This window comes from Glossina fuscipes, unplaced genomic scaffold, assembly GCF_014805625.2.
Source record: "Glossina fuscipes isolate IAEA_lab_2018 unplaced genomic scaffold, Yale_Gfus_2 0, whole genome shotgun sequence".
In the NCBI taxonomy this organism is placed as follows: Eukaryota; Metazoa; Arthropoda; class Insecta; order Diptera; family Glossinidae; genus Glossina; species Glossina fuscipes.
The window spans coordinates 24,608,325-24,626,540 of record NW_023998414.1 but is presented as its reverse complement, the minus strand read 5'-3'; the positions used below and the strand labels follow the sequence as shown (position 1 = coordinate 24,626,540).

At 35.0% G+C, this 18,216-nt stretch overlaps 3 protein-coding genes across 3 annotated transcripts; 1 reads left to right on the top strand and 2 right to left on the bottom strand.

Moving 5' to 3' along the window:
- Positions 1–213: 213 nt before the first annotated feature.
- On the top strand, positions 214–1,585 carry LOC119639772 (DNA/RNA-binding protein KIN17). Its single transcript, XM_038037422.1, has one exon. It carries the CDS (start codon positions 354–356, stop codon positions 1,566–1,568), a length of 1,215 nt encoding a protein of 404 aa, XP_037893350.1. The 5' UTR covers positions 214–353; the 3' UTR covers positions 1,569–1,585.
- Positions 1,586–2,903: 1,318 nt separating this feature from the next.
- LOC119638632 (odorant receptor 42a-like) lies at positions 2,904–4,190 on the bottom strand. The gene is made up of 3 exons (XM_038035529.1): positions 3,472–4,190; positions 3,042–3,402; positions 2,904–2,990 (listed from the first exon to the last, which is right to left on the bottom strand). The coding sequence occupies exons 1-3, from the start codon at positions 4,182–4,184 to the stop codon at positions 2,916–2,918; spliced, it is 1,149 nt and encodes a 382-aa protein (XP_037891457.1). The 5' UTR covers positions 4,185–4,190; the 3' UTR covers positions 2,904–2,915.
- A 4,614-nt stretch (positions 4,191–8,804) lies between these two features.
- On the bottom strand, positions 8,805–15,633 carry LOC119632937 (odorant receptor 7a-like). The gene is made up of 3 exons (XM_038026137.1): positions 14,879–15,633; positions 13,036–13,393; positions 8,805–8,864 (listed from the first exon to the last, which is right to left on the bottom strand). The coding sequence occupies exons 1-3, from the start codon at positions 15,631–15,633 to the stop codon at positions 8,805–8,807; spliced, it is 1,173 nt and encodes a 390-aa protein (XP_037882065.1).
- Positions 15,634–18,216: the final 2,583 nt, after the last annotated feature.

Below are 18,216 nucleotides of genomic sequence, written 5' to 3'. Positions count from 1 at the left end.
AAATAGTTAAAAAATAAACTTTCTTTTTAATTAAAGTTGTCCGAATTTGCTCCACAATTTTAAAGAGAACGCGCACGAAATATTGATTGGGGGCAGAGTTGTATTTTTTCTATTAGAGATAAATATATGCAAAATTAAATTATTTTTCGTGTAGTAACTCTCGATTACTAAATTTTGCATTCTAGATAATTTCCTACGCTGGCAACGCTTGTGCATACTCTTTACTATAATTCACAGATGTTTTTAATCAAGTGATGAAAGTATTATATATAAAGCTTTGACTTGTTTACGTTCCGATTCATTTTTTATTGAAGAGTTATTTTACATTGCGCGGATATAGTTATTAATAAAAAATGGGTCGTGCTGAGGTTGGAACTCCCAAATACTTGGCCAATAAAATGAAGGCTAAGGGATTGCAAAAGTTACGGTGGTATTGTCAAATGTGTGAGAAACAATGTCGCGATGAAAACGGTTTCAAATGTCACACCATGAGTGAATCTCATCAAAGGCAGCTATTGTTATTTGCAGACTCACCTGGAAAGTTTTTATACAGCTTCTCTAAAGAGTTCTCAGATGGATACATGGAGTTACTGAGACGTCGTTTTGGTACTAAACGTGTTAATGCAAACAAAGTGTATCAAGAGTACATAGCCGATAAAAATCACATACACATGAATGCCACTAGATGGTTAACGTTATCAGATTACGTTAAATGGTTGGGTCGCACCGGACAGGTAATAGCCGATGAAACTGAAAAAGGTTGGTTTGTTACCTACATTGATCGAAGTCCTGAAGCGATGGAACGTCAAGCTAATGCGGAACGTAAAGAAAAAATGGAAAAAGATGATGAAGAGCGTATGATGGAATTCATAGAAAAGCAAATTGAAAAAGAAAAAAGAAAAGAATCGGAGAAACATAATGAAACGGAGGAAGAAGAAAAATTTACAGAATTGAAGCGCGAAGAAGATCAACCTCTAAAGCTTGAAATACGGCTGGAGAAGAAATTTCAACCAGAAGCAAAATTCGTAGCATCTGCTTTACTTAAAACACCTGCAAAACATAAGTCAGAAAATCCCAATGACGATGATGACGAAGTCTTTAAAAAACCTAAAGTTACGAAACTGGAAAGAAGACGTAAAGAAGGGCCAATAACTACTTCGGCTTTAGACGAAATCATAAAAATCGAAGAGCGAAAAAAGGAAAGAACGAATCGTAAGGACTATTGGCTGCATGAGGGAATTGTAGTAAAATTCATTAGTAAATCTTTAGGAGATAAATTTTACAAGCAAAAGGCGGTTGTCGAAGGTGTTATCGATAAATACCGGGCGAAAGTAAAATTTCTGGAGACTGAAGAAAAAGTTAAAGTAGATCAGGCTCATTTGGAAACTGTTATACCTGCTTTAGATAAACCCGTTTTGGTTGTTAACGGCGCTTATCGTGGCTCAGAAGCTATATTGCGCAAATTGGACGAAAAGAACTATTGTGTCACCATAGAAATTTCCAAAGGTCCTTTGAAAGGTCGCGTCGTTAATAATGTACAATATGAAGACATTAGCAAAATTTTTTAACATACGTGAAATCCATTTATAATGTAATACTTCATATATTCCAGTTTTTAAATAAAGAAAATGGCATGTTTTATAACTCTTATTAAGAATAAAGTCTCTATTTTCCAGCGCTGACAAACACATGACTTTCGTTCTTTTATAGCAATGTTTATACAACATTTACCTGCTAATAATTTGACAACACAAATATAAATCTCATCCTTCGGAAATGGGTTTAAAAAAAAAAAACAAAAGATGAAAAATTGCTTTGCTCTTTTCATAAGGGATAAGTAACCTGCATGCGGTTGTTGTTTAGCTGCCTTTTCTTTATATTTAAGCAGCCATTCGGGATATAGCTTCTATATACCTTGAACGTGAAGGAGGACTGTAGGTCGATAGGGAACGAAAAAGTGAGTAGTATTGACCAGCTCGACTAGCAAGTAGAAACCCCCGGATTGGTTGGCAAGATCACTTCATGCCTAGGTGGTTTCCTAGGCAGGCAGAACAACAGAATCGTGCGGTTTATTAGCAATGACGGGACGACTAGAGCTAAGTAGTTCTGTTAAAGAACTTGATTGAAGGACAAATCTCTTTTGACTCCGTACATAGCTTGGCCTGGAGGTACTCATGCGTAAGTATAGCGCAGCCCATGCCGCTACGATGTTGAAAAGAACCGAGGGTGTTGAGAACGAAATTACACGCACCCTCGTCATCGGTGTGCTCCCATTCATACATGCGAATTGCACTTTAATCTTGGTCAGATGTAGTCGGCATAAAAGGCGTGAAGATCTGGTGCGGTTGCTTCAAAAAACTTTTATCGAGATTCTGTCAAATGTGAATTTTGTATTTATACACCCAGAACTTCAAGAACAGTGGATTCTTCTACATTCACGCCATCGAAAGTGTCCATATATAGAAGTCTTAAGCATATTTTTACATCTAATGTTGGTGATTATGCTAGAGCTATCCTTCTTTTTGTAGTATGGAGTATCTAATGAGACATAATTCACGTCGTCTGCGTACAGATGGGAAAATATATTTAAGACATTTGCACATTAGCATAAGTTAGGTAAGTAAGAGTCACATATGGGTTTGAGATGTACCATGGAATAATGCCAAACCCTCTTCCCATTTCCATAATTATCTACATATCTACACAGGACATATGGCTCGCTACTGATTCGATTCTTTTCATTAATAAAACTATGTATGACAGACGATATTGTATATATAATTAGCTTATCGAGTGAAGAGGAGATCTTAACATATTTTCTTGAAATCGCGCCGAATATAATTTATATAATTTCCTTTTTTTTTTTTTTTTTTTTTTTTTTTTTTTTTTTTTTTTTTTTGTAGCAGATATTGCCACTAATTTAAACCGAATCTCTCTTTAATGTCCATTTCCTTGATAAATGTATACAATGAGAAGGAAAATTTCGCGATCTGAAAATAGGATAAAATTTAATTATTATTATTTGTTTTTGTTTCACTTACACTCAAGAAGCTATTTAATGTTATGGGAAATAATTTGCCGGCGGTGAATTCCATGACACGTTGCGAGCGTTGCATAAAGAAAATCAACATTTTCTGATAAGGCAAATGTTGTTCCGCCCAGTTGGAATGAAATACCACTTCAGCTAAAAGATTACTTTCGTCCATTAAATATTGCGTATAATAGCAGAGCGGAAAGATTTCGACGACGACGGCCAATACATAAAAGCAAGATGCAACTATAGAAGCGAAATTGGTCGCAAATAGTAGGATATTAATAAGAGTTATACCCAATATGGTAGCAGTTATTGTAAATTGCACAAATATGGTTATAGAAATTATAGACGAGACGATATTGTAAATTCTGATCAAGCGAAAGAGAGGAGAGTTTAGTAAAGAATTTTCATTAAATATATATTTTTCAGGTACTTACTCAATTATATTTTTATGATCAATTATGCATAATTTTAGTTCTTCATAGGTTTCCTCATGCGACTTAGACACGGTTAAGCCCAATCGTTTGATTCTTTTCAATAATAAATCGACATGAGTTCTCAATATGTTGACATAGATAACCGCGTAAGAATCATCTACGACTTGTTGAAAACAGGCAACATTAAGTAGCGTCATTTCCATCAGTATTGATAAAATGAAATGTCCGATCGATTGATGATAGTCGAAAAAGGGATTATAAATATTGTATGGCAAACGTCCAAATGTAACCGCACTTATGCAAGTACTTGTCGAGTAAGACCAGTAAGCCACAGAGAATAATACGACGAAACGGTTACCCTGTTTTGTGAATTTATTAATGGAAGCCAGCTCTTCCTCTGTCTTACAACGTTCATCTAAGCGGTTCAAAAACTTCTCAGTACTCAGCAATTTCGGTAAAAGGAAACCCATTAATATAATTTTTATCGAACAGCCTACAACATTAATAGCCACCTGGGCGGACGTGAGAAGATTGCCAATTTGTAAATCTTCCCCCGAAATTTTTACAAAACTTAATATGAAAGCAACCGGTAAATAAATAGTAACAGTAGAATTAATTAAAAATGACCATAGCAAGTAGACGAGACGGTTTTTCTCCGGCATATAAATCCCCAAGAAACGAAATCCATTGAATAAAAACATTGTACCATCCATTGTGCGCACGTTTCGGCCGAATGCTGAGGGATGAAAAAAAGCACCGAGACAGTGGGTATTAAAAAAGGAAAGTGTAGATTGCAAAAACGGCTTAAGTAAATATGTAACATCAAATTAAAGGAAAGTTCATACGTAATAGGTGCATATATTTTGATCAACGACATCTATTGGTGAAAATGATAAAATAATACGAAATATCGATGTAGCCAACGAAGGATACATTTGACGATTCTCTGCATAAAATAACAGTTTTCCATTTAATGTTAATAAGTTTGTACTGATTCCTTATATGGTTTTACGTGAGTCTATACCGTGAAGGTCTAACGTGCCCGATGGCACACTAGTTTTCTTGCCAAACGATAACTGGTGCCCTTTAAGGAGTAGGACAATCCACACTAAAAGGGGCCCCACTGCTCCTATGGTACCGAAATAGAAAATGTCTGTCAGTCATTTTCTCGTTGATTGATACGCGCCAGGGCCTATCTGAACACCTCTTTGATAGTTCCCTACGAAACTTCGAGGTAATCATAGCCAGCACAATACTCCCCGAAGGTCTATACCCAGCAGTCAGGTAAGAAGGCTTTCATCCCGATAGTCAGATAGGTAGTGCGTATTTGTGGTTGTCTCGGACTTTTATTGAAACCTCTTATTATTATTATCATTACTATATTTAGTTTAGTCAGAGAAGTAAATTTTAAGACTAAAGTTTTAAAGCACTAGCGTCATCTGCTTTATTGAAAACTTTATCGCACTTGAGATTTGAACCCGCGACCATTGAATTGTTAGTCGAAATTCTAGGCCTAGTCGGCCATTCAGGCGGATTTATTGTTATTGGTTTGGGAAGAGGTTGAAAATGTTTTATAGCGGGGGCGGGGGGAGCGTAATTTCGCCGTCTTGGTACGGTGATGCCGGTTATACGTGAGAGTCAGATTTCAGTTATAGAAGAACAGCTTCAACGTGGTTGACGCGCCTGTCATTACTTTGTGACCTGTGTATGGATATTTGTTTTCTTCTTTGAGCTAAGGATACTCCTTCTAATAAAGAAGCGGAAGGAGGAGGAGCGATACATTTTTAATTTCATAAGTTGCGGTTAAACTTAGCCATATTTAAAGAATGTACGAGAAACCGGTTACCACCACCTATTCCTTTACTATCAGGCAAGGAACTTTAAAACTTCACTTTTTATTTTGGGTAATTTATTGCTTTCAAGCTCTTAAAGTTCCTTAATTCATGGAACGATGGAATTTTCCAGAGCTTCCAGAGCAATTGATTCTCGGACATGGCTAAATTAAGCTGGTCAAGAGTGCTTTATGTTGAATAGAATAAATTATGAAAATATTATTGAATACAATGTTAAATCAATTAAAGTAAAATGATGATATTATTAATTTATTTTACATACCATTTTTAACATTGTTATTATAATCTATTTTAAGCTGACTATCGAATCTTTCTTTGTCGATGCTATCCCTTTCGTCTGATTGTTGTTGGTCGTCGACCGTGTTCGGTATTACACTTTCCATTTCTGAATAGACATTAAACTCATTTTTACGAAAAATAACAAATATATATATATAACAAATAAATATATATAACATATAATATATATATATATATATATATATATCTTTCGTTGAACTTGACCAGTTAACCATTTTTCGTGTAACCTATTGTGCATTTTTAATGCAAAGAAAACAGCAATTAAATTTAATTATCATTAATAGCGATTAAATTAATCGCACCTCAATAATTTTTATTTTATTTATTTATTTATTTTTTTTTTTTTGCATTAAAATATGCAAACCCTTAAGAGAGCTAACGAAAATTTACATCATGTTCGTCTTGATGTGCATCTTCGACATCCACCCGCCCCATGCATAATATCACAATAGAGTTTTTCTTTTCCTAATTTTCTTCTTCTTCTTCTTTTTCAATATGTCAATTGATACCGGTGATCAAGGCGTCTTGCCTATCGTATCTGTGGATAGCAAAGACAAATATCAAGTCAATGCTTGAACCTATAGTAAGAAACTCAAGCATATTTCAAATACGAAATATTGCGAAGAAATTAATGCTAAGATTGTCTCTGACCTTATAGACAAGCTCCAGCTTTGCATTGTATATTAAAGGTATCTTGGCTCGACGTTACATAGCAGCCTAAAAAGTTTGCATAAACTCCAAAAATTTTCAGGAAAAACTTTCGTATGCGTTTTGAAATTGTTAGCTGATCAATGGTAAATCTTTCTAAGCCGTCATCGTATATCGATCGAAGTTGATAAAAAGCATTATTTTATTTGAACGACGGAGGTGAAATACCTCTTTATGATAAAAATTCCCCTCAAGAAACAATTTGGCAAACCACTTCGATGCTTGCTTCGATGTATTCTGAACCTTTCTTCCACTCGAAAAAGGCATTTATTGAGAAAAATTGTTGCAATATATATAGTAATCAAAATATTTTCCATCATTATCTACAACTTTTTCCCATCTTCTCGAAAACACGGCGATACCGTGTCTAGCAATCCAATCGCCGAACCATTTTGCACTTCTTCAATGCTTCGAAATCGCGCATCAATTAAGTCATCCTGAATCTTTTGGTAGTGAAAAAGCGCTATGTCTGGTGAGTATGCTGGTTGCGGCAGAACCCTCCATTCCCATTCCCATTCGATCTTTCATTTACGAAGAGGCCTTGTTTTTAATATACAGTCCCATAAGTTCAGATAAAAATATGAAAAAATAAGAATTGGGTTAGACAATATGGTGTAAGGTGTCGGCCTGGCCCGACTAACATTCACTTTTGTTGATTTTTTGCAAGTTTTTCAAATGAATTGTAAAATGCATGTTAAAGGATGTAATGAATGCATGAAAAGGATGGATGAAGTGATGGAAACTGATATAAAAGACATTGTAGTCAGCATAATACGGGCAAACCCCGTATAACCGCGCATGGATATCCGAGTAGGTAAGAATCACGACCACCAAGTTAGTGCTAGCAGGTCGCTGTTTCGATCATTAAATCCTCATTTCTTTTTCCTTCGTCTCTTCTTTCTAACCGTCACCGTGTTACGCGAATAGAGGATATCACATAACTGATTGGTCATTAAGAAAAAAATAAATAAATAAACGGGAAGTTACGTCCAAAAAAATTGCCGTCCTAAGCGAATTCGTCCTAAGTTATACGAAATAAGGAATTGTGAGGGTTAAGTTTTGAAAATTAAAAAACATTGTATCAGATTTTCATAATTAAGATAAATATCTTTATTAAAATATTAATATGAATTAAACAATGCCTTCTTCGTCATCGCTGAGCACTACTGACCGAAGATATCATCCTCTGAGCATCATCTGTTCTGCATTATCTTCAGATCCATATATTCTTTTGCAAAAAATCTGTTAATTTAGATTGCTTGTTACACCCATCACCCACGCATGAGATGAATATTCAAATGTTTTGAAAACGTGTGCAACGCCTACAAGGAAGAGAACCCGCAAAATATATATATATATTCTTGATCAGCCTCAAATTCTGAGTTGATTTAAGCATATGCAATTGTCCGTCCATCGGCATAATATCTGTTGTAGGCATTCTCTTGGCAGCACAAATGAAGTTCTCGAGTTCAAAGTTGCCACAAACATTGGAAATTCTTACAAGCTGGTAACTGTTGAAAGTTGGCTAAATTGGTCGAAGGCCTCACGCCCACAGTTCTACGTAAAGTACAGACACCTCGGTTTTACAAAATGAATAAAAACTGAGTTATTTTTCTCATTACTTGTAGACCACAGCAGATAAATCTACAAAAATTTCATGATGTATTCTGTGGGGGATGCTGCGGTATATCTAAAAAAATGGGAAAAAACACCTATGCCTACTTAATTTTATAGGGCGTCATAAACCCCACCGCATAAAGTATATGAATTCTTGATCAGTTTCAAATTGGGAATGCACCTATGCATATCCGTTGGTTCATCTGTCCGTCAGTCCGCCTGCGTAAACGCGTAATATCTACGTTAAGACTTATCCCGTTCGCAAAAATAAAGAGAGATTACCTATGAACTTGAAAGAAAATTCGAAAATGTGCCAAATTGAACAAAGAATAGGCCTACAACACGCCCCCACGCCTATATAGTAGTAAATGTGCACACTTTTGAATTTCGGATTTTATGATTGGTATTCACAAAGTGCAACATATACGCCATGGAAATTTCTATATTTATTCTGAAAATAGAAAACATTGACCACGCCTATCCATTATTATAGTGCATTAAAATTTAATTTTTTAATGAACAAAAACAAGTTTGAAAAACGCTATAAAGTATATAAATCCTTAGCGAGTTTTACATTTTGAATGCCAGCCTCGAAAGGCCTTGGCAGTGACTAAAACTTTTCTATGGACACAACTACGACGTCCAGTTGCCCCTACAACAAAAATGTTTATTCTGTAAATACAAAAAAATTAGCCGCCCACCCACTCCACACTAGAAAGAATGAAAATGTAGTTCGTTTACTTTTGCTGTCTTGCTTCGGTTAACGGTGAAGGGTGTAAAAGATTCGGTCACAACCGAATATAAGTTTTTTACTTTGTTTTTTTTTTTTTTTTGTTCAATATTTCGTTGCAATAATTACTCCTTGATACCTACGGTTTTTATTAAGGTGTACACCGAGAAGGAAAATTTAATAATCTTTAAATATAAATTATTTTTAAAATTAAAAATTAATTAATTCCTTGAAAATTCTTTTAAAATTACTTACACTTATGAATGTATTCAAGTTAATGGGAAACATTTTACCGGCTGTTAATGACATCGATTGCTGAGAACGTTGCATGAAAACGATCAACATTTTGCGATAAATTTTGTTTTGTTCAGGCCAAGCGGAATGAAAAATTTCCAGAGATAAACGATCGTTGTCGTCGATAAGGCAGTTGGCATAATAGCAGATCGGAAAAATTTCTAATACCAAGTCGGCAATATAAACGCATGAGTTTGCAACCGCCGATAAATTGGTAGTAAAAAATAACATATTGATAAGCGTGAGAGCAATTATGGCTGCAGTGATCATGAATTGAACGAATACCGTGGTCGAAATAATGGGAGCAATACTCTCGAATAAGCTAAAATCGACAATAGAAATGATTTATTAGCATAAAAACACATGCCCGCATATATACCTGTTCAAATTCTTATGATCTTTTATACACAATTTCAATTCTTCTAAATGCTCTTCTTTACTCTTGTCTAGTCCCGTGCCGAGTCTATTAAGACGTTTTAATAAAATCTTTATATGGGTACGTAAAATATTTATGTAAATGATGGGATAAGCATCATTGCTAGCTTGGACGATGCACGAAACATTCATTAATAGAAATTCTATGCTAGAGGCAAACAGAAATTCCCAGAAAGATCGTTTCCAATTAATGTATGGTATATAGAGACCGTAGGGAGGATGGCCGGCAATTAGTGAACAAATGAATTGTGATACGGAATATAAAAGATACGATGCCGCTAATATCACAATAACCAAGCGGCCAAATTTTTTAATATTCTTTAATAGCTCTCGCTCATCGGGAGTCTGGCAGCGTTCATCAAGTTCCTTCAATAACTGAATGGTGGCGCGCGATCGCGGCAATAGCCAAGCTATGATGATGAATTTTACCGTACAACCGTAAATATTGATTACAATTTCGATGGAAGTGAGTAATGAGCCCAATTTCGAAACGAGTTCGTTGGTGAAATAGTTCATTGTAAACGCAATTGGCTGTAGAAAGTTAACTAAACCATTTAAGATAATGCTATAGAAAATGTAGAGATTTTGATGACTTTGTGGTTTATTAATGCCCAAAACGCGGTATATGCGAAATAGGTAAGTGGCCGCTTCCAATGAACTAGCTGACAATTTATAATCTATATAAAAAAGATTTCATGAACAGATTTAACACTAACGCCTTATTTAATTTGTTTAACTAAGTTTAGTTTACCTGCTACCATATCGACAAGGATGTTGTTTCAATGTCTGTATTCTGGCAGACGATAATATCCTCTCTCGGTTTTTATATAACTTTTTGTATATTGCCCATCCATTGCCTATAAACTATCTGTTAAGTTATTATGTTATTGAAGAACTTTTTTTTTTTCTTTTCAACTTAATAATTCTTTAAATTAATGATTATTTCGAAAAACTTTCTTCACGCTTTTCTTTGCCTTCCCAAAAGTCTAGTATTAAATAATCAGTAAGCTTCAATTTTTGACACTTCATTTTAGGACGGGTTAACGAGTTACGTAGTTAACTTAGTTATTTAATTCATTTGTTATTATAATATGAGTGAGGTGTCCTTTTTTTATATGTCTCATGTTGACTGCTTCACTTTCCTCCCTAAAATTCCTGCATTTACTTTATCAACTTTAATATATTTTATAGGCTACGTTACTGCTGTAGTTAAATCTATGTTAGAATAGTTAAAAACAATTAATAAAATTATATTCGGCGAAGGCCGAATCTTGCATACCCATCACTATGCTTTTCGCATTCTACTCTTCAAGTTCTTTTATTTGATACCCATATCGCTGGTATTATTAAGAAAAAATTAATCCACCAGGTCGCGCTGTCCTACCATATTCATTTTAAAATTAACCCATAATAATATAATAATATATCTTATATATAATATATAGATAATATATAGATAATATATCTGCACTTGAAGAATACCTTGTTTGCCTTATGATCAATGAATGCATAAAAGCTTAAAAAAGTGAAAAAAAAAAAAAATTTTAACACTTGTAACATTGTATGGGCATGGACGATTTTTTCCATTTATGGATCTAAAAAGTAAAGTGTCTCGTCTTCGAAAAGTTATAGAATTTATCGAAAACAAATTTTGTGAAAAAAATGTGAATAGATTACAGGTCCTTTCAAAGCACATATAGTGTCCCCATAATAAAATGTAAATGAAATATGAAATTTTGATAAAAAAAAAAACCTGAAACAAAGAGTATGGCATAAGACTTTCTTCGCAATTCATCAAGATGAAATAGGTCAAATGTTTTTCACTGAAATGTTTAGCCGCGTTCGGTATTTGCCGCAGATTTAGTAGTGAATTCATATATGCTTTTATAAATAAGATTTAAATAAGGTATCGGAAAATGGTTCGTTTTGGGTTTCGATTTTCCGCGAAATCAACTTGTTCACGTAGCAAGCAGCACCTGTAGATCCAGCGCATTACAATTTGTTCTTTTCGATTATAATGATGACATGAGAAAGCATGAATTTCGAAAAAGAGAAAGCTTTTGCTAAGTAAGCCCTTTCTGCGAGCTTTTCTCTTTCTTAATTTTTTATTACATATAATATTAGGTATATCAAGTTTGTACGAGATGTATCTAACTCGCAGAAAGACTTAAGATCGACCGACCTGTCTATCTGCCCGTCTGCCCGTCTGCCCATCTGATATCTGTCCATCTATTCTTGCATTCAATCTACAAGTTGCAACTTTTGGAGATATTTTGCTGAGATTTGGTACATTAACGCAAATTTGACCCATCAGACGCATCTTAGTAAATCGCAACAATTTTATCGACCCCACACTTTTTTAATTTGAAAAAATTGCAATTTTCAAAATTCCTCTACAAAAATCGCTGAGTTATAGTAATTTGGCATTCGAAAATTGGTGGAAATAATTTAGATTGGGTGCGGTTTTTTTTGAATAACGTCCCTATGGATTGCTCGGCTTGCGTATTAAGCAAAGATTAATATGGAAAAATCATGCCTAGCGTATATCAAGTCATTGGTCGCGGGTTCGAAATTCAGTGCAGTTGACCGTACTTTGTTAAGTAGCTACATATATCGTTTCTTAGACGTATGCTCGGTTCTCATGCGTTAAGCTTAAGTGTGAAATAGCCCATACGAATATTGAAATACATCAAAAATATCAATCCAAAGCGCTTCAGTTAATATATCTCCTTAATTCCTTAGCAACAAAGCTATTCATGATGATCTGGATTTTTCATTTATTAATAATCGAATCCAACGCCTTTCCCAATAATCGCCGAGAATTTTTGAAAATTGTAATTTTTTTCCATATAATGACTTTTCAGTATAGAGCGTTATATTGGAAAAAAATGGGCCGATCCGAATCATTTTCACAAGCGCTTGTCTTAGGGACAACACACATCACTGTAACAAATTTCATTGAAACATCTCAAACGCGAGCTGTAGCTTGAACACGATTTTACGTGAACAGAAGGACAGACAGTCTTCGATCAATTCGGATTATGATTCTGAATCGATCGGTATAATAAAAGATGGGTCTGCTGCGTATTACATATGTCCGTCCTAACTGAACACATCCTCTGCCACAAATTGCGTAGCGTATAAATGTGGTCCGCTTGGATACATGTCAACATTGCGTAAAGAAAACCAAAGAGGAGAAAGAAAACAAATTTGTGCAATTAATTACACAAACTATTATATTTCACCTATAAGTAAATTTTCACTTTATTGCCATTAAATTAATGATTTTACTTAACTTTCACATATTCACACATTTCTTTCGACTTTTTTCTTTACAATCGACAGATGTCAGTTTCTAGCAAGGAAATGAAATATTATTAAATATGCATAAAGAAAGTTTTTATTTTTGTTCTAATTAAAATGAAAACTTTTCCACCGCATTATGACGAGTAAGATTTCTTTAGTTTAATCTTTGTCTTGTCCACCGAAATCCATTTCCTTGAGTAGCGCATAGAATGAAAACGAACATTTAGCAATCTATAGGATGATAAAATTTATCCGAAAGGTTTTCTTCATATTTACTGTTTTTTTTTTTTTTTTTTTTTTCATAAAACGAGCATAACTTACACTAAGAACGCTAGCCATATTAACGGGGAATAGTTTCCCTGCTGTGAATATTATGGGTTTTTGAGTGTTCACCATGAAATAGATAATCATTTTGCGAAAGCGGTATCCTTGCTGAACCCATTGACAATGAAAAATGGAGACAGGCAATTCATCTGCGTCCGATACAAGGCAAGTGGCTTGATAGCAGCATAGCGATGATTGCGCGAACACCAATATAATGTAAAATATCGAAGCAATACGGCCAACGACATTGGAAAAGAAGGAAATATTAATCATTGTAGTAGCCAACATAGCTGCGGTAATGGCGAATTGTACAAATATGGTTAACGAAATCATTGGACTTATGGCTGTAACCAATCTGTAATGAAGACCATTCAAGATTAACAAAATTGTTTATCTACTACAGGGAGTATTTTGACTGGTTTGTAAAGCCCAGAATTTTATATCCAAGGCCTTATCAACCTTTTTATTGAATGCGGTTTTTACAGCCGATAAGTCAATAACACTGCGCCAACTAAAGGTTGAAACGTAAGTTCACAGTTTTAGAAAGCCTTTGTAGAGCTCAAGGTAATATTTATTAACATTGATTGTCTCTTGAACACGTCAAGACATTTCCCTTTCTTTTTAATCGAGAAGAAAACAACAAATTGTAAGTGGCACGGAGAGTGAGCGGAGAAAAAGCCATATGCGGAATTAAGTGCTAAAAATGATTTACGAAATCTCATAGCGGACATATTAATTTTCGTGATATCCCTTAGTCGACCAGCGGCTGTTTCAAGATCCGATTTTCCGACTTTTTTATCCGATTTTCCTTACCAGAACGTATGGAAAGTGGCAAGATATTCTTTAGCTAATCGCTTCATTAGTCGGTCCAAATTTTTTAAAAAATCCAAATCCTTTAGTGTATATCAATCAATACAATTCCGAATAATCGTAGTAGTACACAATAAACCACTTAAGCATCCTACGGGTACCCATTTTCATATCTGTAGCGTATTAACGAACCATTTAGTCAGTATACTATGTTCTATGGAAGTAAGACCTTAACGATTTTCGAGGCCATGAGATTACTCGTGTAGAAGCACTAGCCAAGAATGGTATTCGGCTCAAGGTTTGTGTACAAATGCATGCATGAACGATCTAGAATCACTTTCCGAATCAATGTAAACTTGTCTCTCCGCCTTATTTTCTTGTGTTTAACCTATAGATCCCAAATTTTTGACATACTTCATTAACATTTGGTGTTTTATGTCGTTATTAAAAATTAGACGCTTTTTTTCGTTTTCGTAAGAACGATTAAATGTAAAGGGGTTCAACTAGGGGGTTCAGGTCAATTAAATATGTCGAAGTATTATTGCTCAGTGATTTTAGTAGAGAATCTTTGAAAATTACAAAAGACATATTTAATAGGTTTCTCTTTTCAGGCGCCACCTAAAATCCATGGACAGATATCACAGGGCCAAAGAGATAGACGGACAGACAGTCTAAATTGATTAAAAAGATGAGTACGTCCCATACAATATAAGTTGAGCATTAAGTACGTTTGAATGTTACAACAGCTAAATATACCACAAGTCGTGTATAGTATAAAGAAAGAAAAGCTACGAAAAAATAGGGGGGAGGGGGGGGGGGGGGGAGAAAGAAAAAGATAAGCGTTCAGTGCAGGTACGACCCCCTCAACCGATATGTGAAAACCCGATGCATCTTCCATTCGCGAAAAGACTTATCCGCTTTTATTTCGAAGCCCTTGATCGCTCTTCTAAATAAGATAGAGAAAGAGAACTAAAATTTCAATTCTAGGCGAACATAATAAGAATTGTAATGGACTTTACTATAATTTTACCTTAGAATAAGTTTGTGATCGAGAATGGATTGAATTAACTCTTCGTAACTCTGCTTTTCATCGTTTTTTAGATTCGAGCCCAAACGTCTCACTCTTTCGTTTAAAATTTGTATATGTATCCGGATTATATATAGATATATGCCTGAGTAAGAATCGTAAACCGTTTGATGCAAGCAAATCAAATTCATTGAGGCAAACTCTATTAAGCCTTGTATAACAAATTCCAATAGTGAATTGCGCCAATTAATACCGGGTATATATATATTATAAGCCGCCTGGCCTGTTAGCATGAAGCCCATGCAAGTGCTAATCGAATACGAGAAATACACAATAATTGCACCAACGTATATACGATTACCGGTAATTGCACAATGACGCAATTTATTAAATTCTTCCGGATGCTTGCAGCGACTATCCAAAATATTTAACATTTTATTAATACGATGTAAATTTTTCATATACAATTGCATCGTAATGAATTTAATTGGTATAGCGCAAATATTGATCGCTGCCTGGATCGATGTGAACAATTGGCCCAAATCGAATTGCATGCTGGCATTAAGGTAACTTAAATTGAACAGTATCGGCATAAATAGTACCACTGTACCGTTCGCGACAAAGGATTGAAAAAAAAATCCAAATGTCCATTTGCGATGAAAATCTTGAGCCAAAAAATTAATAACATTAAATAAATATTCAGCGGCTTGCGAACTCTGAGTCTTCACTCCAACGCCACGAGACAAAGCTAAAAACATTTTTAATAATAAAATCTCGGTGCGAGCGGAAGCTTTTTATAAACGTTTAAAAAAAATTTTTAGGAAAGGCGTGACTTTTCCTTTTTAATTGTAGTTTAAAGTTTTCAAGTGCTTTAACAATTCATTCAACAAATCCTGTAATTAAAATGTAAATATAATGAACAACCATATGAACAATGAAAGCAATAAGTCTCTTAAAAACTACATATATACATTTTACAGGACACATTGCAATCGGTATATTTAAGGGATTGCATAAAGTATTATCGTGATGAGAAAATAGTGAGTAATAAATATTAGTTTGGGGAAAAAGAAATCCATTATTTTTTCGATAGGTGGCTACACTGATAGACATCTCGTAAAGTATCGATCAAACAATTTCAGATTTATGCTCGTTGGAAAGGTGACATTTCGCAGTAAAAAAAATTATTTTGCTGTTTTTTGTTTGGTGCATTCAGTTGTGAGTTACAGCGTGTTAAAAATGGAAGTGAACAAAGAGAAAATTCGGTACATTTTACAGTTTTTCTTTGACAAAGGCGAAAATGCAAGCCAGGCGACTAAAAATTGTGAATCGTGTTTATGGTTCCGATACTGTAACACCCAATTATGTGCAATTTTGGTTTCGTAGATTCCGTTCAGGCATTTTTGATGTTAAAGATGCACCTCGCACAGGTAGGCCGGTCGTTGAAAATGTCGATAAAATCGGAGAAATGATCGAAGTTGACCGGCATGTTAGCAGTCGTAACATCGCCCAGGAGCTAAAAATCGACCATAAAACAGTTTTAAACCATTTACACAAAGCTGGATTCAAAAAGAAGCTCGATGTTTGGGTGCCACACCAATTAACAGAAAAAAAAACATGATGGATCGAATTTCCATCTGCGAAGCCTTGGCCAAACGGAATGAGATAGACCCATTTCTTAAACGGATGGTGACTGGAGATGAGAAATCAGGATCACATACGATAACCCTGTGCGAAAACGATCGTGGTCAAAGAGCGGTGAAGCACCTCAAAGGTGCATTTGGTGAGACTGGAAGGGAATTATTTATTATGAGTTGCTTCCATATGGCCAAACGCTAAATTCTGATCTCTACTGTCAACAACTGGACCGTTTGAAGATAGCGATTGACCAGAAACGGCCAGAATTGGTAAACAGGAGAGGTGTCGTGTTCCACCAGGAGAACGGTAGGCCACACACATCTACAGTGAGTCGCCAGAAACTTCGGGAGCTTGGTTGGGAAGTTTTAATGCATCCGCCATACAGTCCGGACTTGGCACCAAGCGATTATCATCTTTTTCTTGCATTGCAAAATTTCTTTAATGATAAAAAAATGGAATCTAGGGAGGATTGTGAAAATCGACTACTAGAGTTTTTTGCAAATAGAGACCAGGACTTCTATGAGAGAGGCATTTTGAAGTTACCTTTAAAATGGCAACAAATCATACAACAAAACGGTGCATATTTGACCCAAATCGGACAATGCGAAGCATGTTAAATAAAGTCCTGAAGTTCATATAAAAATAATGGATTTATTTTTCCCCAAATTAATATTATTATTAGATCTTCCGGCCTAAATTGTTCGTAAGGAATGCCATTTGAGTGTTATGTATTGTTTGGATAATGCTATTCGTCAGATCTATGTGGATAGAGGAATTTTTGAGTTTTGCATCATTACAATGCATCATTTTATAGGATAATGCGTTGAATTTTTGGAGTTTTCCTCATCAAAATTTCAAGTTCTGCAGGCCCTCCATTCGCTTGATTTAGGTGTATCTGAATACTAGCCGCTCTCGAGTTTTATGAAATTCCATTGATAAGAGTGGATAGGGTAGGCGTGGCAACTAAAATAAAATAATGGGAAACACTATGACAATATGGGCAAAGGCATTATAGGTTGATTTTGTCAGCCTGCCGATATTCACCTATACATGGTAAACCCCGTCTAAGAAACATTGGTTGCGCTACTCACCCCTCTTTCTAATGACCATCTCGCCCAAAGAATAATCCATTGTTTTCCATTACCATAACGATGCGCAAAAAATAGATACTTCTATAGATAGATAACCTCGACAGATAACTTGTTCTCTCGGCTAATAGTTCAAATTTTGTTCGAAAAATAGGAAAAATGGGTGAGTGAGTGAGCGATATGTAATATTTTAAAGGAAATATATTTATGACCATCACCAAAGGATGGCGGATGTACTCAATTTGTCCAAACGTTTGCAAGGCCCAGAAGGAAGCATCAGAGACCACGCAAAGTGTATATATTCTTGATCAGCATTAAATTCTAAATCATTTTAAGCATGTCCGTTTGTCCGTCTGTTAAATGTATGTTATAAAGATTGTCTTGACGTTGCAAGCTCTTGCACGCAATAAAAATGAGAGAAATCGGTCGAAGGACAAACCCACAGTACCATGTAAATCGAGAACAACTCTGTTTTTCAAAAGTAATACAAAATTGATTGTTTGTTCATTTCTCGGAAATGTGCAAAAATTTGAATACATATATTTTATGGGTGATGCTATGTAGTACCTCTTAAAAATGGAAGAAAAAGGTCACACCTACTCAATATTATAGTGT